Below are 23,020 nucleotides of genomic sequence, written 5' to 3'. Positions count from 1 at the left end.
TTTACCTCTTCAACCTCTTCTGCGGCATTGTTCTAGAAAAAGAGAAAAAGAAATTCTTTTATTCAACTGAATCAAACACATTTGAGTGCTTCAAGAGACACTGAAAATATTAAGATACAGGCAATGTGATGATCATAGATTATAATAAAAATGTATTTCCAAAACATTTACACATATGGATCTATACTTAGTTACATAATACAGTTGTTTTTAATAAAAGTTTTAAATTTAGCCTGCTAGTGCATTTCTAAGACAGAATTCCATGTGTAATACATATATTTTAGCCAATTAATACTTTAAAACTGATGCTTGGCTGGGTCCCAGAGGCTCATGCCTGTAATTCTCCCAGCACTTTGGGAAGCCAAGGCAGAAAGACTGCTTGAGCCCAGGAGTTCAAGATGAGCCTGGGAACATAGAGAGAAGTGGTCTCAAAAACAACAACAAACCCCAATGCTTAAATCCCAAATAAATACAGTTGTCTCTCAGCATGCACAGTGGGAGTAGGGGATCCCCAGAATCTCCCGCAGATTCCAAAATCCAAGGAAATAGCAGGATTTCCAAATAACCTACATACATCCTTCTGTATGCTTTAAATCATCTCTAGATTACTTATAATATTTAATATAATGTAAATGCTATGTAAATCATTGTTACACTATATTGGTCTCATTTGTATTATTTTTTATTGTTGTATTGCTATCTTTTCCCCCTCAACAGCTTTGATACACAGTTGGTTGAATCCATGGATGTGGAAGCTGCGGATACAGAGGGCCAACTGTATATTCCTTTCAGTCTCATTTTGAAGGAATATGTTTATTTTGCAGAAGGTTTGCCATACTTTCATTATGACATATGCACAAGCAGGAAGTTATTTCTCCTAAAAACAAGTAAGAATAATTGTTTTTCTTCTTTTAATTAATTTCACAAGTTTTCCCAGTCAAAATCCAGCAATTTAAGAAAAGACTGCTATACTAGGACAAATGTAGGGGCTTCTATGACTCTATACCACTCTACAGTACACTCAATTCTGATTTCCAGAATAGTGAAAGCACAGAGGTTTAGAGTCAAAATTGTTGTTTTTTGGGGGAACGGAGTCTCGCTCTGTCGCCCAGGCTGGAGTGCAGTGGCCGGATCTCAGCTCACTGCAAGCTCCGCCTCCCGGGTTTATGCCATTCTCCTGCCTCAGCCTCCCGAGTAGCTGGGACTACAGGCGCCGCCACCTCACCCGGCTAGTTTTTTGTATTTTTTTTTTTTTTAGTAGAGACGGGGTTTCACCGGGTTAGCCAGGATGGTCTCGATCTCCTGACCTCGTGATCTGCCCGTCTCAGCCTCCCAAAGTGCTGGGATTACAAGCTTGAGTCACTGTGCCTGGCCAATAAGTTTTAAGATGGCCTGTTTTTTTTTTTTTTTTTTTTTGGACAGAGTCTTGCTCTGTAGCCAAGGCTGGAGTGTAGGACGTGATCTCGGCTCACTGCAACCTCCGCCTCCTGGGTTCAAGTGATTCTCATGCCTCAGCCTTCCAACTAGCTGAGATTACAGGCGTGCACCACTACATCCGACTGATTTTTGCATTTTTAGTTGAAACAGGGTTTCATCATGTTGGCCAGGCTGGTCTCGAACTCCTGGCCTCAAGTGATCCACCCACCTTGGCCTCCCAAAGTGCTGGGATTACGGGCGTGAGCCACCTCACCAGGCCAAGATGGCATTTTTGACACAGGTAGGGAAAATCAAATCCACAGAAGCACCTAATATATCTTAAGAACATCCTCATTTCAAAGAATAAAATCAGCAAGAATTGTGGAATCACACACATAAATTTGAGAATATGCAACACTGTTCCTTTGCACTTCAGAACATTAGTTCTAAGCTTAAATTTTAAGTCACTTTCATTAAAATATCTAAATTGCTTCCTATATAGCACAGAAACAGAAAAAAAACAAGCTGATGTGGCGAGAAAGCAAGACTCTTGGAAAGAAGGAAACAGGATGCAGGCAGAAAACCAGATTAATCTTAATTTAAGATCTCTAAGAGAGGTTTACAACTAGTCCTAAAAGGCAGAGTGGCTCTCCCAAAATATCACTCTTTTAGGATGCTAATTTTAATTCATCTCTCCAAAGAGTAAACTTAAATAACTCTAAATTAGGTACAAGTAAATAAAGAACACTCAATTATTTTTCTTTATAAAGAGAGAGATAACTTGCAACCTTCCCAAATTTTTGGTAGTAGATTACTCTCAATCTTCTCCTTGATGATCTAGTTCATTCCACAAAGAACAAGTTTTATTGTATTAATTAGCACTTTCACCAAAAGATGTTTGAGAAGAAAAAAATTTTTTTGAAACAGGGTCTCACTGTCAGCCACGCTGGAGTACAGTGGTGCAATCTTGGCTCACTGCAGCCTCGAACTCCCAGCTCAAACAATCCTCCTACCTCAGCCTCCTGAGTAGCTGGGACCACAGGCATGTGCCACCATGCCTGACTAATTTGTGTATTTTTTGTAGAGACAGGGTCTCACTATGTTGCTCAGGCTGGTCTCGAACTCAGACTTCAGCGAACTGCCCACCTCAGCCTCCCAAAATGCTGTGATTATAGGCATGAGCCACTGGGAACAGCCAAAAAAAAACACCTTTTTTGTAATAGGGAAAATTATGCTTCTAGATGGCAATGCCCATTATGTTAGAATTTTACTCACAGAATAATGTCCCAAATTACAGGAAATCTCCAGGTGAATAGCACCCCAAAACGATGCATCGTGGAATGAATATGTCCTTCAAAGTATTTAATTAATGTAAAATTAGCTATCTTTATGATAGCTAAAATTTACAAAGTTTCACTGAAAAAAGATATAAAGTCCTTTCTGTAAGAGTGCCTTTTAAAAGCTGGTTTTAAGCATTTCCACCACTTTTTTAATCACTCTCGTGTACATCATTTGGATAGAGGCACTATGGAGTTCAACCACATTCTGTGGAAACTTGGGTGGATTAACTATTTAACCTCTTGCCTCAGTTTTCCAATCTGTAAAGCAGAGACAGTAAAACCTACTTCACAGAGCAGCCGTGAGGATGACGGATATGCAAAGCACCTAGCAAAGTGACTCAGCGCATAGAAGAGAAATGTTGGTCTCTTCTCCTTCCCCCACATACCTTCGTAAGCACAGCACACTAAAAAAAGCTCAAAACATAAAATTACTAGAAATGTGAACACTCTAAGCTATGTCTTAAAAAACAAATAATATTTGAATTGCTCTTTTGGAAAGTTTGGAGAAAGGGTAAGTTAAAAAAAAAATCAAACAATTTTGGTGTTTCAGACTCATGCAACATATTCTTAGGTCCACAAAAGTCTGTTATTACAAAAAGAATTACTTTGTTAAAGGGCACTTATTTTCAAATTACTAAGTATATTACAATCTAACATACTTAAGATAAATCTGGGATTAAGCATATAAACCTTATTAGCAAAATACTGTTTTTCTGGATTCTACAATTTTTAACTCTTTGTGAGTCCACATACAAAAAACAAGCCAGGAAGTAATGAGATATACTTGGTATCAAAATTCAGCACTTAAAACTAAGTCCTAATTTATCCAAAATTTGGGGAGAGAAAATTACAAATCAAAAAGTAAAACATAAAGGCAAGCATTAAATTACCTGTATATGTTTGGGTCCAAAAGCAAGGCAGTATCTTTGGGTAGCTTTGATAAATGAACTACTTTAGTTTTTAACTGATGTCGTTCACTTTCATTCACCCACACATCAGGCAGACTATGAATTAAAAAACAAGTCAATAATAAAATAACATTAATTTTAGATTTACACTTCATGTGCCTTCACATTCTGGCATTTTCTGCTACTCTGCTCAGTCCACGTTAAGTGAACAAGTTTCCCAGAAGCCAGGGAAGTTCAGCTATCAACCTTAATAGTAGGACGTGGAGTTCCAGATAAGAAATGGCAGTGTTAAATTTTAAACATGAATTCAGGAATAAATTAAACATTTTCAGTGGCAACATCTTATCAAATTAGAAATCTGTCAGAACACACTGGCTAGCTTTTAACTCAATTAGTGAAATTCATACTTGATTTTGACTTGTTGGAAATCTGACAGCAAGTTTCTTTACTAATAGAGAAATAAAAGGGCCCAGTGCAGTGGCTCATTCCTCTAATTCCAGCACTTTGGGAGGCCAAGGGGGGAAGATAACTTAAGCCCAGGAATTCAAGACCACACTGGCCAACATAGTGAAACCCCATCTGTACTAAAAATACAAAAATTAGCTGGGCATGGTGGCACATGTCTGTATTCCCAGCTATTCCAGGGGCCAAGGCACAAGAATCACTTGAACCCAGGAGGCAGAGGTTGCAGTGAGCCGAGAGTGCACCACTGCACTGCAGCGTGGGCGGCAGAGCGAGACTGTCTCTTAAAAACAAAACAAAACAAAAAACCTGTAAGATTAAAGTCCATTAAACAAAATAAATAAAACCTCTGTAAGATTAAACTCCATTAAAAAAAAAAAATGCATGTGGCCATTAACACTGAATTCAAAGAAATTCAACTCTACAATAAAATTCAAATGAATGTGTTTTGATATTTGGATTAATCCATTTCCAGAACATTAGGAATATACACATTTGTACTTTATTTTTTTGAACAGGGTCTCACTCTGTCCCTCAAGCTTGAGTTGCAGTGGTGCAATCATGGCTCACTGCAGCTTCAACCTCCTAGGCTCAATTGATCTTCCCACCTCAGTCTCCTGAGTATCTGGGACTACAGGTGACACCATCACAACCAGCTAATTTTTTTGTTTTTTGTTTTCCTATAGAGACAAGGATTCACTATGCTGCCCAGGCTGATCTCAAACGCCTGCCTTAAAAGCAATCCTTCTGCCTCAGCCTCACAAAGCACTGGGATTACCAGCATAAACCACTGCACCCAGCCATTGGCCACATATGTGAATTAGGCATACATAATAAAATCTCTTTCAACGAAATTTATTATATTCTTGATGCTTATAAATTTTGTCCAATATTTCTATAATATACCCTCCTCATTTCCTTTTATAAAAAGAACATTTTAATAAAAAGAAAATTTTAATAAAAAGATAAAAAGAAAATTACATGAAATATCTGAACTAAGGAACATCTAGGTCAGAAGTGCTCTAAATCGGCACAAAAGCTTAAAGAAAAATGTAATCACTGCTAGAAAATTAGTCAATTGCTTTTTCTATAAAATACCATTCACTATGCACTAGAGAACATTTACAAATTTTTTAAATAAAAGATTCAAACAAAGGCACAGCTATGACTGCTTGCATACTGTTTGGAGGTCACTAAAAATGCTAAAAATGATTTAAAATTTCTATACTTTTTCATTTTTGAGACAGAGTCTCACTGGTGCCCAGGTTGAGACCCTGTCTCAAAAAAACAAACAAACAAACAAACAAAAAAACACCACACAAGATTTAAAAAGCTTAAGATTTTTGTTTTGTTGTTTTTGTTTTTGAGACGGAGTCTGGCTCTGTTGCCCAGGCTAGAGTGCAGTGGCATGATCTTGGCTCACTGCAACCTTTGCCTCCCAGGTTCAAGTGATTCTTGTGCCTCAGCCTCCCGAGCAGCTGGGATTATGGGTGCGCACCACCACACTCAACTCAGCTAATTTTTGTATTTTTAGTAGAGAAGGGGTTTCACCATGTTGGCCAGGCTGGTCTCAAACTGGCGGCCTCTCCCGGCCTCTCCCAGCCTCCCAACTTTCTGATCCCAAAGTGCTATAATCCCAAAGTGTTGGGATTACAGGCGTTTGAGCCACTGCCTCCAGCAAAAAATAAATAAAACTAAAACTAAAAATAAAAAAGGCTTAAGTTTTGAAGCGTAATATACATAAGCCAGATAGTCTAAGACCTTTCAGATTATCTCTTCAATCCTGACAACCTCAAAACGTTGTACAATGTAATTTCTTTTTATTTGAATTTAACAAATAATTTTTGTGCATAAGATTTTAACAAAACTAAAACATGAACTTATTACTTACGCATAGTATTTCAAATACTTACATGTCTTCAGGCATCCAATGAAGCAAAAGTTTGATCTTCCCAGAATCTTCTTTTCTCTTAGCTATTACCTGATAATGACATGAAAAGAAATCATAAAAACAATGTGTAAAACATCATTTTTCATGTATTGTTAAATACTTTTGGGGCCAGGTGCGGTGGCTCACGCCTGTAATCCCAGCACTTTGGGAGGCCAAGGCAGGTGGATCACAAGGTCAGGAGTTTGAGACCAGCCTGGTCAATATGGTGAAACCCTGTCTCTACTAAAAACACAAAAATTAGCTGGGGTGTGGTGGCGGGCGTCTGTAGTCCCAGCTACTCAGGAGACTGAAGCAGGAGAATCACTTGAACCCAGGAGGTGGAAGCTGTAGCCAAGAAGGTGTGGGTGCGAAGGTGTGAGCCAAGATCGCGCCACTGCACTCCAGCCTGGGCGATAGAGCAAGACTCCATCTCAAAAAAAAAAAAAAAAATTTTTACCTCTAATCAAGAACTTAAGTGTTCATACCCTGGAAGAGATAGTACCACCACTACATCCTGTCTGCTTTGTAGTTCTTCCCTGCTTTGTAGCACTCAAACCTCTGTCTTTCCCACAAGACTGAAAACTCAATGACATAGGAATATTTCTTACCCCATGAACCTTTGTGTCATACCACCTATAATAGTGTTTATTATAAAATGAATGAATTAATTAAATGTTTGAAAATCTATCCTAAAAAAAAAATAAACCTAGATTCAGTAAAAGCTCTGTGGCCAAGGATGTTTGTGTTACAGTGAACACCTCTGAGCACTACAGGCCCAAAAAGGGGACAGCAAATATTCCAACACTAAGATCTAGGAACTGTACTCATTAATACCTATTCTCTCCATCCAAGTTGCCATAACCCAAGTTCAGGTCTCCATTCTTCTGGACCTCCTCAGGTCATCAAAGCTACTTTCCACTCATTACGCAGAAGGCTTTATCCAAAGGACAAATTCGGTAGTATCACTTTCCCGACAAACGCTTCAACAGTTTCCCCTAGCACTTAGGAAAGGGTAACTCTTAGTATGGTGCAGAAAACTCTTCAGAATCTGGCCTCTCTAGGCCTCAGCTATTTCATGGTTTTCTGCCTTGAACTCCTTTAGCATTATATTTAGAACAGTTTCCCAAACTATGGAACATATAATAGAAATATTGTCCTGATCTCTAACTTAACAACCAACTCTCTGGGGCTTTCTGTGCACCAGCAGCATTAATGTCTTACAAAAGAACAGTTATCATATTCACATATCGTTTTAGAGTGCTGGGCACACAACAGTAAAACAAAACAAATCCCACCCTACTAAAACTACACACTTATTTAAATGAAAATGGGAGCTCACAGCTTTTGGAAGGCTTACTACAGGTCATTTCCTCAGTGGCTCACGCCTGCAATCCCAGTACTTTGGGAGGCCAAGGTGGGAGGATCACCTGAGCCCAGGAGTTCTAGACCAGCCTAGGCAACATAGGGAGATTCTGTCTCAATACAAAAACTTAGCCAGGTATGGCGGTGCTTGCCTGTGGTCCCAGCTACTTGAGAGGCTGAGGTGACAAGACCACCTGCCCAGGAGCTGTGACTGTGCCAATGCACTCCAGGCTGAGCAACAGAGTGAGGCCCGGTCTCAAAAAAAAAAAAAAAAAAGAGTCACTTCCTTAAAAAGCAATGTACTGCAGAATTACAGTAAAAATTGAGAACAAAAACGGTAACATGTCTCATCAGGGTATCTCTAATAGCTTTTCAATTGTCTACAAGTTCTGGCTCTGCTTTAAATAAATAAAAGCTGCAAACCATTAGATTACGTACACGTTTAAATGTGATTTATTCAAGAAATGTGACTAGAAACCCCAATGAACGTATCTAGACTCCAAAGTATGACTTTGGCTCTATATAAAACAAATTACTGAACATTCATTTATATATTCAGCAAAAATATTTAAGTTACGTATGCTTCATTTTTTGATTACTCATTTTAACTCAGGCAATTAGACCTAGGCAAATATAGGTCTTGGTTAAGTCGAACAAAATTTATACCAAATTTTTACTCCCACAATCCCAACACTTCCTTGCCTGGCATATGCCGTGTTTGCCCATGTGCATACACAATTACACATCTCCTTTTTAGGACACATGCATTATCACCTTTTCCATGTTGCCCCTCCCCGACAACTCCAATAATGGGTGAAAAGTCTCTAGTCCATGTCTTCAAAATGCTGAGTGCTTACTCTACATTAGCATGTATCACACCATATTGTCATTGCTTTATGTGCCTACCTTCCCTCGCCAAGTGTGGAGTGCAGAATATGGTAGACAATTCAGTTTCTACCCTAGGTACTAACCCAAACATTTCCAATAAATGGAGAATGCAATGCAATATAATGGAATACTATGCAGTCATTTAACATTGGGTTTACACACCACTAATAAAAACAAGTAACAGGTAGGCAGAACACTTGAGGTTAGAAATCTGTGACCAGCCTGGCCAACACGGTGAAACCCTACCTTCACTAAAAATATAAAAATTAGCCAGGCGTCATGGTGCACGTCAGTAATCCCAGCTACTCGGGAGGCTGAGGCAGGAGAATTGCGTAAACCAGGGCAGCGGAAGCTGCAGTGAGCCGAGATCATGCCACTGCACTCCAGTCCAAGCAACAAAGTGAGTTAGACTCCGTCTCAAAAAAAAAAAAAGTAGCAATGGTACTGATATCATCAAAGTAAAAGGTTTTTCAACAACCTTGTCTCAATTTCACTTTTATTTTTCAAGATGAAGTCTCACTCTGTCACCCAGGCAGTGCAGTAACATAATCTCGGTTCACTGAAACCTCGGTCTCCTAGGCTTGAGCGTTCTTCCCGCCTCAGCCTTCTGAGTAGCCAGAACCACAGACACGGCCACTAGGTCTGGCTATGTCTTTTTTATTTTTTCTAGAGATAGGGTTTCACCATTTTGCCCAGGCTGGTATCAAACTCCTGAGCTCAGGTGATCTGCCCACCTCAGCCTCCCTCTCAAGTGCTGAGATTACAGGTGTGAGTCACAGCACCTAGCCTCAACTTCACTTTTAATCATGTATTTTCACAAACACATGTGAACTAAAGGAGCTTAAATAATTAAAGAAGCTTTAAATAATCAAGCCAAAGCCATGTTATTATTAATTAAGGGGATGACAATGCCATTTGTTTTACTATCTAAGTATGTGGCTTAGCTCAGCCAATCAAAGGCATTCATAGTGGATGAAATTTTTTTAAGTCTTTTCATTTCTATTACTCAAAAAAGTTGCATTTTTTAATTTAGCTGACTCTGTGCTTGTGCCTTCAACACTTACACACCAATTTTCTGCTCCTCAATAAGGAAAGCATGCTTGATCCTGTCACGAACACATTTAGCACACATGGAACCACCACAGGCCCTGCTGACATGTTCTTTGTTTTGGACAATCTCATGGAGATCTTTAGCTCTTACAGCACGAACCCCTCAATGTCTGTCTGGGCACATGCCACATGCAGATTTTGGTGCTTTCCCAACGTTCTTAATAAAAAGGTAAACAACTCTATTACCAAGGGTCCGGGACAGCCTTGTTTTGTTAGAGGCTGTATCGTAAAAAACCCTACGACATTATGTCAAATGCTGGAGCATTCTGAGTGCCTGCAGACAACACCCCGGAAGAGAAAGAAGAAAGTCTTTGAAATATTTTTAAATGAATAAACAGTAAAGAAAAAATACTAATGAGAGGGAAAAGTCTCTAATTTACGACTTAAGCAAGTGTTATCTTCTGAAGTTTTTTGTTGTAGCTGGTTTTATTTTAAATGAAAGGTAGGCCAATCAGTCTAGGTTTAAGCTTAAGGAATCTATGCAAGTTAACATCAATCTGAACAGAAAGACCTAAAAAAGTATAAGAAAAGCAATACTTTCCTTTCATTACCAAATTCTGAAAATTAAGGTAATGCTTAAATAAAATAAAATCAGGCAAAACAATAATGTCGAACACTTAAAATTTCCATATAAACAAAATTAGAACTTACTAGTTTTAATGATCTCAATCTCAATTTTTTTAAATCAAGTTCCAACCACCCAAACAAAATAATGTTATAATGTCATCCTGAAAACATATTAGGACTGAGTGAAAGCAGAGCTTTAAGCAAAAATAAAACACTGTCTCCACTATATAAAAACCTGTGGTCAGGCCAGGTGCAGTGGCTCACACCTATGATCCTAGCACTCTGGGAGGCTGAGGCAGGAGGACTGCTTGAGTCCAGAAGTTTGAGGCCAGTCTGGACCACATGGTGAATCCCTGATTCTATTTTTTATTTTTTTAAATATGTTTTTAAAAAAAAAAAAAAAAAAGTCTGTAGTCAAATAAATACTCTGATTTTACACTTGGCAACAACATTAAAAAGCCCAAACATAGGTCTAGAGCTGTTAAAACAAAATACCTCTACAATGAAATAATACATAAAAACAATGCAAGCCAACCAAGCACAGCAAGCCAACTGATTGGTAACTAGGATTTTGCTGACCTCTTCTGGAGAAGGCTCGAAAGAATTAATGAAATAAGGCTAATTAGGCAAACCAAACAGTATAGTACCTCACATCCTTCTTTTACCCAATTGTTTCAAATTGTTTCATTATTTGTATTCTTTTCTATAAAAGTTAATTTGATAACAAAGTAACTTAAATTTGCAGTTAGTACTGAATGTTTTTTACTACTAACAGAATTGATTCTGTTTAACATGTACTGCCTCCATTAAAACCTTCCCAGTTATAGAACTTCGGAGAATTTGCTCATCTAGCTCCTTTCCTTTCTATTGTGTCCAATGAAGACCTTATCTCATTATGGATGTCTCTTCCTTCTACTTTCGTTCCCCAGGAAAAAATCATTCTTCGGATTACATTCCACCTTTGTGACTTTTCCTCAGTTAAGGTGCCTCTGCCTCCTCACTGTGACTTAAGGGTGCACATCGCTCATTCCTAGGTTTTTAAGCTTACAATATATGTAAGTTTCAATGTTCTTAAGTCCTCTCAGATGTTTTCTATAGCTCAAAAACTTTTCATTTTCATGGACTACTTTAACTCTGAGCAAATTTTTTATTTTCTTTCTAGACTTCTAATATTATTACCACTATTTTTGGTTCCTTCATTTCCTTTTTTTGGAGCCATCTCTATTCCTCCACGGTGAGGCTAAGGATTTCATCAAAAGGAGCTGCTCTAATGAAAGCGTATGCAAGTTAGTGCTTCCCTTTTACATCACTACTCCCTTATCTGCAGAGACACTAGCTCATTACCAGACCACCAGTTTACCAAATCTATTGCCCTTTAAATCATTAAATGTTTGGTAAGCCCCAAACACTTCAATCCTTATGCTTTCTCTTTATTTACACTTATTTCCTAAGTAATCTCATCCAGTCTAATACCTATAAATACCACAAATACACTAAAAATTCCCATATTTTCTATCGCCTCTTATTCTAAAATCCAATATCTCATCCATCCATAATTCTTGTCCACACTAACTCCAAAAGATAAACAGAATCCAACCCTTATCTCCACTGCAAACATCCCAGTCTAAGCCACTATCATTCTCTCTCGAAATCCTGAAAAGACAAATTCCCCTTTACTCTCACCCTTGACTTTCTAACAATTTGTTCTCAACACAGAAATCAAAGAGAACATGTTAAAGCCTGCATGAGGGAAAGGAACAACAGTAGGTTTTCTAGGGCAGGAGGTGGAGGTAGGAATGTACTACAAAGCTACACCAGAAAACTTCAGAGTGCTGGACTATTCTATTAACTGTGATGGTGCTTGCCTCAGTGAGTACAACTTTCAAAACTCATAGAAATGTATACTTTCAATGGGTACAGTTTATTATATATAAATTATACCTCAATAAAAATTATTGACAGCAAGTTTCTTTACTAAGAGAAATATAAAAGGGCCAGGCACGGTGGCTCATGCCTGTAATCCTAGCACTTTAGGAGGCCAAGGCAAGTGGATCACTAGAGGTCAGGAGTTCGACACCAGCCTGGCTAACATGGCGAAATCCTGTCTCTACTGAAAATACAAAAATTAGCTGGGCATGGGGACGCTAATTTAGTAGCAGTCCCAGCTACTCAAGAAGCTGCAGCACAAGAGTCGCTGGAACCTGGGAGGCAGAGGTTGCAGTGAGATGGCATTGTATCACTGCACTCCAGCCTGGGCGACACAGCAAGGCTCTGTCTCAAAAAAATATTATATATATTATTTTAAAAACCAGGCCAGGCACGGTGGCTCACTCCAGCACTCTGGGAGGCAAAGCCAGGAGGATCACTTGAGCCCAGGAGTTTGAGACCAGCCTGGGCAACCTAGCAAGACATCGTCTCTATAAAAAAAAAAAAAAAAAAAAAAAATCAAAAAATTAGCCAGGCATGGTGGTGTGCTCCTACAGACCAAACTACTTGGGAAACTGAGGAGGGAGGACTGCTTGAGCCCAGGAGTTTGAGGCAACAGTGAGCCATGATCATACCACCACATTCCACTCTGGGAGACAGAGCAAAACTCTGACTCAAAAAAATAAAAACAAACAAACAAAATCAGACCATGCCTATTCAAACCCCTTCAATGGCTTCCCATCTCACACAAAATAAAAGCTAAGGTCTTAGTCCACCAAGGTTCTCCCTAATACCTCTCAAACTTAACTCCTACTCTCTCCTCTTCCCTTGTTCCCTCCAGCTACACTGCCTACTCTGCCTACTCACTGTTGTTCTAATATACCTGACATAGTCCCACTTCAGGAGGTTACGCCTCATCTTCCCTCTGGCTAAAGTACTTATCCCCCACTAATAACTGAATGGTTCATGCTCTCATTACAAGTTTTTACAATTTTACTAATTTATCTTGTTTTATGTCTCTTCCATTACAGAAACTGCATGGTATTTTTTTGTTTGGCTGTTTGATTTTAATCTGTTTTGTTCACTGCTATGTCATTAGTACCTGGCTCACAGTAGGTGCTCAATTTTTAATGAGCACCTTAATATTTAAAACACTTAATAAGTGAATGAACTAGCTCTAATGCCACACTCTGGACATGGTGACATCTTACTGACCTCTTAAAAAAAAAAAATCTAATTACAGACCTACCGTATCATAAAACTATGTTCCCGAATTTCAAAGGAGGATTTCAACCAGCCTTGCTGAGCAAGGCCCTAACCTTGCTGAATCCCCACAAAATCCCCAGAGCAGCCATAACAACTGTTTCTGGTCTCCAAATCCTGTATTTCCCCCCCTCAACTCTTTCATCCTTGTTTAGATAAATGTATTTCCTATGTTCTTTAAAAGAGAATAAGGATACCTTTCCTCAAATTCATGTCTCTCGTGTCTCCCAATCTCAGAAAGGTTCCTTTCCTTTGCATTTAATTTTCCACTTTCTTGCCTTTCACTCCAAATTTTGTTGTATCACTCTCTCCTTTATATCCTTATCTAATTTCCACAATATACAATTCTACCCTTAAATATTCTAAAACTTGTTGTACTGATACCTAACTATTGCTCCATTTTCTATCTTGCCTTTTTTTTAAAGTTATTTAATAGTGTCCATTTAATTGGTATATTTGCTGTCAATAAATTGACAACACAGGAGGAACGAAAGGGTGAGCTCCTAACCAGGCTCCCATGCAAGGATCAAGCAGGACCTATCTTCCCTGTAGTATCACACATATCAATCTAAATACCACAAGAGTTCTCATCCTAGAATCCAAGAATGGCGTGGGGGTAAAGGTCCATAAACCCTATGTATTAACAATATACAACTGGTCGGGCACAGTGGCTCACGCTTGTAATCCCAGCACTTTGGGAGACGGGGGCGGGCGGATCATGAGGTCAGGAGATCGAGACCATCCTGGCTAACACGGTGAAATCCTGTCTCTACTAAAAAAAATACAAAAAAATTTAGCTGGGCATGGTGGCGGGCACCTGTATTCCCAGCTACTTGGGAGACTGAGGCAGGAGAATGGCGTGAACCCGGGAGGCGGAGCTTGCAGTGAGCCGAGATCGCACCACTGCACTCCAGCTTGGGTGACAGAGCGAGACTCCGTCTCAAACAAACAAACAAAAATCAATACACAACTATACTAGATCACACTAGGAAAGGTAATACAACCTTTTTAGTCCCTAGTTTCATTATCTGAAAAATTCAAGTTAGGGGACAACACTGGTTATGTGGTAACTAAAAACATAAATTAATTTACAAGATACGTTTAATAATCTACATTATGTCAAGCATGCCTCCATTTAAATTTAGTCCATAAACAAATTAGCCTGGGCAACATGGTGAGACCCTGCCTCTACCAAAAATAAAAAAAATTAGCCAGGTGTGGTAGCTCATGCCTGTGGTCCCAGCTACTCAGAAGACTGAGGTGAGAGGCTCTCTTGAACACAGGAGATTGAGGCTACAGTGAGCCATATTTGTGCCACTGCACTCCAGCCTGGGTGACAGAGTAAGACCCTGTCTTGGAAAGGGGAAGAAAGACAAAGGATATTAGCAGGGCATGGTGGCTCACACCTGTAATCTTGACATTTTGGGAGGCTAGGACAGGAGGACCGCTTGAGGCAAAGAGTTCAGGACCAGCCTGGGCAACACAGCAAGATCCTGTCTCTATAAAAATAAATGGTTTTAAAAAAAAAACAAACCCAAGGATGTCCCCTCTCACCATTCCTATTCAACACAGTACTGGAAGTCCTAGCCAGAGCAATCAATCAGGTAAGATCAATAAAAGGCATCCAAATAGGAAAAGAGAAAATCAAATTTACTTTCTTCACTGACAATATGATTCTACACCTAGAAAAACCTGAAGATTTCTCCAAAAAGCTCATAAACCTGATAACTTTGGCAAAGTCTCAGGATACAAAAAAAAAAAAAAAAAATCACCGTACAAAAATCAGTAGCATTTCTATACACCAATAACACTCAAGCTGACAACCAAATCAAGAATGCAATCCCATTTACCATAACACACACACACACACACACACACACACCCACACACACACCAAGGAATACATCTAATCAAGGAGGTAAACAATCTCTACAAGGAGAACTACAAAAGGCTGCTAAAAGAAATTATAGATGACACAAAATAGAAAAACATTCCATGCTCACAGACTGAAAGAATCAGTATCATTAAAATGGTGACAACGCCCAAAGGAATTTACAGATTCAATGCTATTCCTATCAAGCTACCAATATTTTTTAATGGAATTAGAAAAAAGTATCCTAAAATTCACATGGAATGAAAAGGAGCCCAAAGAGCCAAGGCAATTCTAAGCAAAAAGAACAAAGCCAGAGACGCCACTTTACCAGCCTTCAAACTACACTATAAGGCTACAGTAACCAAAATAGTGCAATAGTGGTACAAAAACAGACAAACAGCCAGGCGTGGTGGCTCGTGCCTGTTAATCCCAGCACTTTGGGAGGCCGAAGTGGGCAGATCACCTGAGGTTGGGAGTTCGAGACCACCCTGACCAACATGGAGAAACCCTGTCTCTACTAAAAATACAAAAGTAGCCAGGCGTGGTGGTACACGCCTGTAATTCCAGCTACTCAGGAGGCTGAGGCACAAGAATCGCTTGAATTCAGGAGGCAGAGGTTGCAGTGAGCCAAGATCATGCCATTGCACTCCAGCCTGGGTAACAAGAGCAAAAGTACGTCTCAAAAAAAAAAAAAAAAAAAAAAAAAAAAAGAATAGACAAACAGACCAATGGAATAGGATAGAAGCCCCCGAAATAAAACTGCACACCTACAACCAATTGATCTTCAAAAAAGTTGACACAAATAAACAGCGAGGAAAGGACTCCCTAATTCAATAAATGGCACTGGAGAAATTGGCTAACCATATGCCAGAGAATGAAAGTGGACCTCTACCTGAGCTCTCACCATATAAAAAATTAACTCAGGCAGATCATTTGAGGTCAGGAGTTCAATACCAGCCTGGCCAACATGGCAAAACCCCATCTCTAATAAAAATACAAAAAGAAGCTGGGCATGATGGCATACACCTGTAATCTGGCTACTCGGGAGGCTGACGGAGGGGGATCGCTTGAACCTAGGGGGTGGAGGTTGCAGTGAGCCTAGATCATGCCACTGTACTCCAACCTGCACAACAGAGCAAGACTCTGTCTCAAAAGAAAAACAAGTAGGTAGAAATAACAGGAAAGCTATATATAATTGGGAAGTAAGCAAGGACATCTCCAACTGCCTTGAATAGTGAAATCCAAGGATGCTCTAAAAGGTTTTTATATAAAATAACATGGTGTTGCATATGATCTATGCAAAATCTCCCATATAATTAAGTCAATACTATATAAATAGTTGTTACATTGTACTTCTTAATTTGTATGATTTTTATTGTGGTTCTTGTCCCCGCAAATATTATCAATCCGTGGTAGGTTGGAACCATGGTCGCAGAACCTATGGATACGGAGGGATGACTGCATGTAGAAGAAAACACAAAAATGCAAAAAAAAAAAAAAAAAAAAGAAAAAGAAAAGAAAACTCTTTATTATAGGAGATGAAGGAAACAGAGATTCAAACCAAACAAGATACTGATATCAACAAGGACCTTTTTTATTTCAATTCTCATGCATTTTTCAATTGAAATATAAAAAATAAAAGTAACCCAAATTTAGTGTATTTACAATTTTTTTTTTCAGACAGGGTCTCACTTTGTAGCCCAGGCTGCAGTACAGTGCCGCGATCACAGCTCACTGCACTCTTGACCTCCCGGGCTCAGCCAATCCTCCCACCTCAGTCTCCCGGGTAGCTGGGACTACAGGTGCACACCACTAGGCCTGGCTAATTTTCTGCATGTTTTTGTAGAGACAGGGATTTGCCAATACCCAGGCTGGTACTGAATTCCTAGGTTCAAGCAATCTGCCTGCCTTAGCCTCCCAAAGTACTCGGATTATAGGTGTGAGCCACCAAGCCTGGTTGTATTTGTTTGTTTGTTTTGAGACGGAGTTTCGCTCTTGCTGCCCAGGCCGACTGTGAGTGCAGTGGCGCGATTTCGGCTCACCGCGGCCTCCGCCTCCTGGGCTCAAGCAATTCTCCTGCCTCAGCCTTCCGAGTAACTGGGATTACAGGTGCCCACCACACCTGGGTAATTTTTTGTATTTTTTAGTAGAGACAAGGTTTTGCCATGTTGGCCAGGCTGGTCTCGAACTCCTGGCCTCAGGTGATCCGCCTGCCTAGGCCTCCCAAAATGCTGGGATTACAGGTGTGAGTCACCATGCCCAGCCTGTATTTTGTCAGCCAAAATTAAACACATACTTTTCAGAGATTCAAATCACCAAAAGTATGATCTACAATGTACATTTATTAACTTAATTACACCAAACTACACCAATTTAAAAATGACTGAAAAACAAAATGAAAAGAGGCATGGAAGAAAGAACAACTCTCTATTACAACTCCTAATAAAATAAAAAATAAACTGCATTTATTCTTCTTCAAATTTGGTACTTTTCTTCTTCTATATTGACAACATAAGTCATTCAATAACTATATTGAGTGCCTATCATGTGCCAGGCAAACTTCTAGGCACTTGGGCTAGATCAGTGGAACAAAAGAGACTAAAATCCCTTCCCTCATGAAGCTCTGATAGCAAATATAATCTTATTTTCTCTTTAACATAAACTTTGGATGGGTGCATGGGGTAAGGGGTGGCTCCATGCAGTACACAGAAATGTGAATGAAACTTTTTAGAGGTAAAAAGAGTCTCATGTTCTAATTTTGCAAATGAGGAAACCAGGTGAGAAAAGACACCTGGTTTACCTAATGTCAGAGTCCAGTAATGCCTAGTAGCACTATATGATGTGTCACCCCATTATTCCTAAGTAGCTCAAACTAAAGGCTAACATATTCGGTTTAATCACAAATATGTAAAATTGTAGGAAATGTGTGCTTTATAACCAATAATACAATACTTTAAATACTGATAAAACAAAAGGTTTTGTGATTTTTGTTAAATTGTATTTTCTTAGACTTTGAGAGATTTAGAAATGACTGTGGAAATATAATTTGCAAAGCTTTATATTTCATTTGAAAAAATAAAAGAATACTTACAGTACTATGAAAAACAACACTGTGTCCCTTCCCTAAACTTTCTATATGAGCTGAGAGGTTAAAGCATATGGCTCGATGTCTTATCGCATCCAGTGTTTGTGCATCGAAGAAATCATGTGGCCGTGCTAAAAGTCAACATAAAAAAAAGTAAAGAATATTTAGAAAAACATAACAGTAATAATAAAGACTGACACAATTAACAAATATGTACCTATCAATAGTATTTAAATGCAAGATATTATTTGCTGACAAAACATGGACTCTAGATAAGAAGACTAATACGCAAAAGCATTATTTCAACTAATGAGTGAATGTGTGTTAATTCTGACCCTTGCTGAGTTAAGTTCTAACCTTAAACCTCATGATTCACATCTCAGCTACTTCATTTTTCATAAAACTTTATCTTTAGTAGATAAAGATAAACATCTACCCAACATCTCTCCTCAGCATAAGGTCTGTATTTTCAGCAATCTAAAGAACATCATCTACGTATCAGGATCTCAAACTCACCACTGCCAAACATACAAAATAAATTTCATGAACATTCTGTATTACCACGTAATTTCAAGTTGTACAAATCTGACAAGACAATAATATTATTTTGAGTTTTTTTTTTTTTTTTTAAGACAGAGTCTCACTCCTTCACCCAGACTGAAGTGCAGTGGCGCCATCTCAGCTCACTACAACCTCTGCCTCCCAGGTTCAAGCAATTCTCATGCCTCAACCTCCTGAGTAGCTGGGACTACAGGCGCACACCACCAAGCCCGGCTGATTTTTGTATTTTTAGTAGAGCTGGGTTTTCACCATGTTGGCCAGGCTGGTCTTGAACTCCTGGCCTCATGTCATCTGCCTACCTTGGCCTCCAAAAGTGCTGGGTATACAGGCATGAGCCACTGCACTCAGCCTATTTTGAGGTTTTTGACAAGTATTTTCTTGATTATGAACAACTATTCGAACAATGATCTAATAAAATTACAAACAAAATTTTCAGACACCAATCAGTCCACCAAAGCTGCCAATCAACTCCACCAGTTATCAGCTGTGTGACTGCAGACAAACTACTTAACCTGCATTACACTGTGCATTATTTGTAAAATGTAAATTATCGTTAACAATTTTCAATTGTAATTAAATAAAACAAATGCATATAAAAATGCCTTATAAATCATAAGGCCATTTATATTAATAAGTTTATATCACTGGTGTTTTTCTTTTTCTTTTAGACATAGTCTCATTCTGCTGCCCAAGGTGCTAGAGACCAGTGGTGTGATCATGGCTCACTGCAGTCTCTAACTTCTGGGCTCAAGTGATCCTCCTGTCTTAGCCTCTTGAGTAGCTAGGACTACAGGCATGTTCCACCATGGAATTTTTTTTAAAGAATAAATTGTTTCACAAATATACAGTAGGCAATATTTTAGTGTAATCAAAAAAATTATACACTGAAGATTTAATTTGGTAAGAACATTTTTCAAATTTCAACTTTCATCCCACTAATTATTATTATACATTGTTCTATTCTTATTCCTAATAAGAAAGTTGCTCAAAATAAATACGTTGATTATTTTACATTTGTGGAGCCTACTAATACATGTAATTTTTCAAGATCTGTAATTGAAAATTCAATTTTACTAATAAAAGGGTTGGCTTGATTCCCTGGTACAGCATATTGTGAATTACATATATGCTGATTTCCCACACTATGGCTATTCAAAGAGTTCTCAAAACATCTACACAAATTCACCACAGCTTTGATGGGGGAATATTTTCACCAGCTGGCACATTAAATAGAACATACCTAAACAAACAGCTCTTTTCTCTGGGTATTTCCTCAAGAGAAAACAAAACACCAACTAGTAATAAATGAGCAGAACCCAGCGGTCACGGCAGCTCACGCCTGTAAACCCAGCACCTTGGGAGGCTGACGCGGGCGGATCACAAGGTCAGGAGATGGAGACCATCCTGGCTAACACGGTGAAACCCCATCTCTACTAAAAATACAAAAAATTAGCCGGGCGTGGTGGCAGGCGCCTGTAGTCCCAGCTACTCGGAGGCTGAGGCAGGAGAATGGCGTGAACTCGGAGGCTGAGGCAGGAGAATGGCGTGAACCCGGGAGGCAGAGCTCGCAGTGAGCTGAGATCGCGCCACTGCACTCCAGCCTGCGCAAAAGTGTGAGACTCCATCTCAAAAAGAAAAAAAGAAAGAAAAAAACGAGCAGAACCCAAAAGACTAAGAATGCAGTGACAATGGGAAATCAGAAAGAAAAAAGTACTTGACATTTGCAGGGCTGGGCAGGAGAGAGTTCTGAGAAATACATCACTTTCCTGTTAGATCAGTGGCTACTCGAAAAAAAAATGTGTACTTTCTCCAAGCTCTCCAAATACATGCTTTTTCCTAAGAAGAATAAACACTTGGGGAAAATAATAACTCATCACTCTAAATCACTCAAATTGACCACTCCTCACTCAAATTTAAACACTGAAGCCATCACTTAAATTCACAATAATGAAAGGCGCCCTCAATCTTCAGCCTGTGCATTCAGACCTTAACCACACTATCTGCACTGTATATATCAAGAATACCAAACTAGAACAGCAGTCTCCAAAGTAGGTGTGTGTCATGATCCATCAGAGTAACTACAGAATATAACACCTTTGTTAATTTCTTCATCTCATTCTTTTTCAATATTCCTTCTTGGCAATTTTGCATAATGCGCATTAGTAGTATTACCCGTATACAATGTATAAATTACCTATGTTAAGACTGTGTGCTCAGTATTTTTTTAACTAATAAGATATATAATTTAAAACCTTTGATGCTGTACACAGTGGCTCATGCCTGTAATCTCAGCATTTTGGGAGGCCAAGGCAGGCAGATCACTTGATGCCAGGAGTTTGAGACTTGGTGGCCAACATGGTAAAACCCCATCTCTACTAAAAATACAAAAATTAGCTGGGCATGGTAGTGTGTGCCTGTAGTCCCAGCTACTGAGGAGGCTGACACACGAGAACTGATTGCACCTGGGAGGCACTGGTTGCAGTGAACCAAGATTGTACCACTGCACTCCAGCCTGGGCAATAAAGTGAGACCCTGTCTCAAAAAAACAACAACAAAAACGAAACAAAAAGGTTGAAAGATCACAAACTGACAACCTAACATTACAGGTTGCTGTGAGTCAAGATCACACCGCTGCACTCCAGCCTGGGCAGTAAGTGTGAGACTCTGCCTCAAAGAAAAACTTTGGAAACGACAAAAATAGAAACTCTATTTTCCCGTGGTTCAAAATTACGTATATTGTATGATTTATCTTCTCCTTAGGTGCAATGATGATGACGTGGTTATGTAAAAAATATCTTTATGCTTAGGAGATGCATCTTAAGAATTTTGGGTCCATGACCAAAAAAGTATATAGGTAGGAAGATAAAACAAATGTACCATATTGGTAAATCTCTAAGTGAAGAGAAATACAAGTATTTATTATACTATTCTTTCCATTTTAAAGTATATTTTGAAAAGCATTAAAAATACTTTTTAAAGATGTTTTAAAATAATGAAAAAATACATAAAAATTAAATATATATATATATGTGTGTGTGTGTGTGTGTGTGTATATATATATTTAAATTTTATCAGGCCGGGTGCAGTGACTCACACCTGTAATCCCAGCACTTTGGAAGGCTGAGATGGGTGGACCATGTGAGCTCAAGAGCTCTGGTCAACAAGACAAAACCCCATTTCTACCAAAAATGAAATACAAAAATTAGTTGGGTGTGGTGGTGTGTGCCTGTAGCCCAAGCTACCTGGGAGGCTGAGGTGGGAGGATCACCTGAGCCCAGGAGGTCGAGGCTGCAGTGAGTCATGACTACACCACTGCATTCCAGCCTGGGTGACAGAGTGAGACTCTGTCTAAAGGGGAAAAAAAAAAAAAAAAGGTTAAAAAAAATTTTTTATCAAACAGAAAATTACATTTGCTACAGTGCTGCTATTTATAAGGTATATTTTTCACAGTTACATAAAAACTATCTTCTTGAATTACATGAGGAAGATACTAGGTAAAGTTAACTGCTACAGGTATGTATACTTTTAAAGAAAGAGTGAACTGCAGCAGCTACAACCATGCTAATTCAAATCACAGCACTGTCTTAACAATGGCTCCCCACAGTGAAAAGGCCTTGGATCCTTTTTAAAGTTCATAAAGTAATATATCCAGGACTAACCCCATTCTCCTCAATAAAACAGACGACAAAAAGGTATTTTCATCCACCACCTCTCTCTGCCAACTCTCCCTATGCAGCCCGCCTTACAAGCTAAGTTAGTATGAGGAAAAACATCACTGTCAAAAGAAACATATACTTAAGCCGGCACTAGTACTTTGTTTCTAAGCAAGAACTGGGTATTTAACTGAATCTGTCTTCTCTTTACAAGACAAAGCATAGCAAATTGCATAGATATTGCCAAGTATATAATGTGAAAAGTCAGAAAATTTAAATGATTACTGTGTATACACTGAGACTAAAATAATAATGAGGTTAGGTGAAACTGGTGGAGAAGTTATCTGGTTTTTGAGTACCATAATATATATTTAGCAATTTTCTGTGTGCAACTGCAAGATACTCGATATTAACACAAGTAAAATTACAATGTTAAATTTCTGTTTTTATAAAGGAGGTCAAAATGAAAATGGTACCATAAATAGCCAACATTGATTAAAAATAAACATGATTACTTAAACAAAAAAGAAACTTAAGGCCAGGTGTGGTGGCTCATGCCTGTAATCCTAGCACTTTGGGAGGCTGAAGTGGGAAGATCACTTGAGCCCAGGAGTTCAAGACCAGCCTGGAGAACACAGAGAGATCCCCATCCCTTCAAATAAAAAAAACTAGCCAG

At 38.9% G+C, this 23,020-nt stretch overlaps 1 protein-coding gene and 1 pseudogene across 7 annotated transcripts in view; both read right to left on the bottom strand.

Moving 5' to 3' along the window:
- AEBP2 (AE binding protein 2) overlaps positions 1-23,020 on the bottom strand; it is a 255,197-nt gene that overhangs the window by 173,155 nt on the left and 59,022 nt on the right. For 6 of the 7 annotated variants that reach the window (XR_007717608.1, XR_007717609.1, XR_007717607.1 and 3 more), the window contains exons 5-8: positions 18,137-18,261; positions 6,040-6,107; positions 3,647-3,760; positions 6-32 (exon numbers count right to left, since the gene is read on the bottom strand). Coding sequence is in view for 4 of the 7 variants with exons in the window: in XM_050747604.1 (XP_050603561.1) it covers positions 6-32; positions 3,647-3,760; positions 6,040-6,107; positions 18,137-18,261 (334 nt within the window). In the remaining 3 variants the exon portion in view is untranslated. The remainder of the gene's footprint in view (positions 1-5; positions 33-3,646; positions 3,761-6,039; positions 6,108-18,136; positions 18,262-23,020) is intronic. The other variant, XM_050747606.1, reaches the window with a different exon arrangement.
- On the bottom strand, positions 6,447-18,126 carry LOC126930512 (60S ribosomal protein L34-like; annotated as a pseudogene).

The sequence above is a fragment of the Macaca thibetana genome, chromosome 11, assembly GCF_024542745.1.
Source record: "Macaca thibetana thibetana isolate TM-01 chromosome 11, ASM2454274v1, whole genome shotgun sequence".
NCBI classification, from domain to species: domain Eukaryota; kingdom Metazoa; phylum Chordata; class Mammalia; order Primates; family Cercopithecidae; genus Macaca; species Macaca thibetana.
Note: the sequence above shows the minus strand (reverse complement) of the source record. Positions and strands in the feature narration are given on the sequence as shown.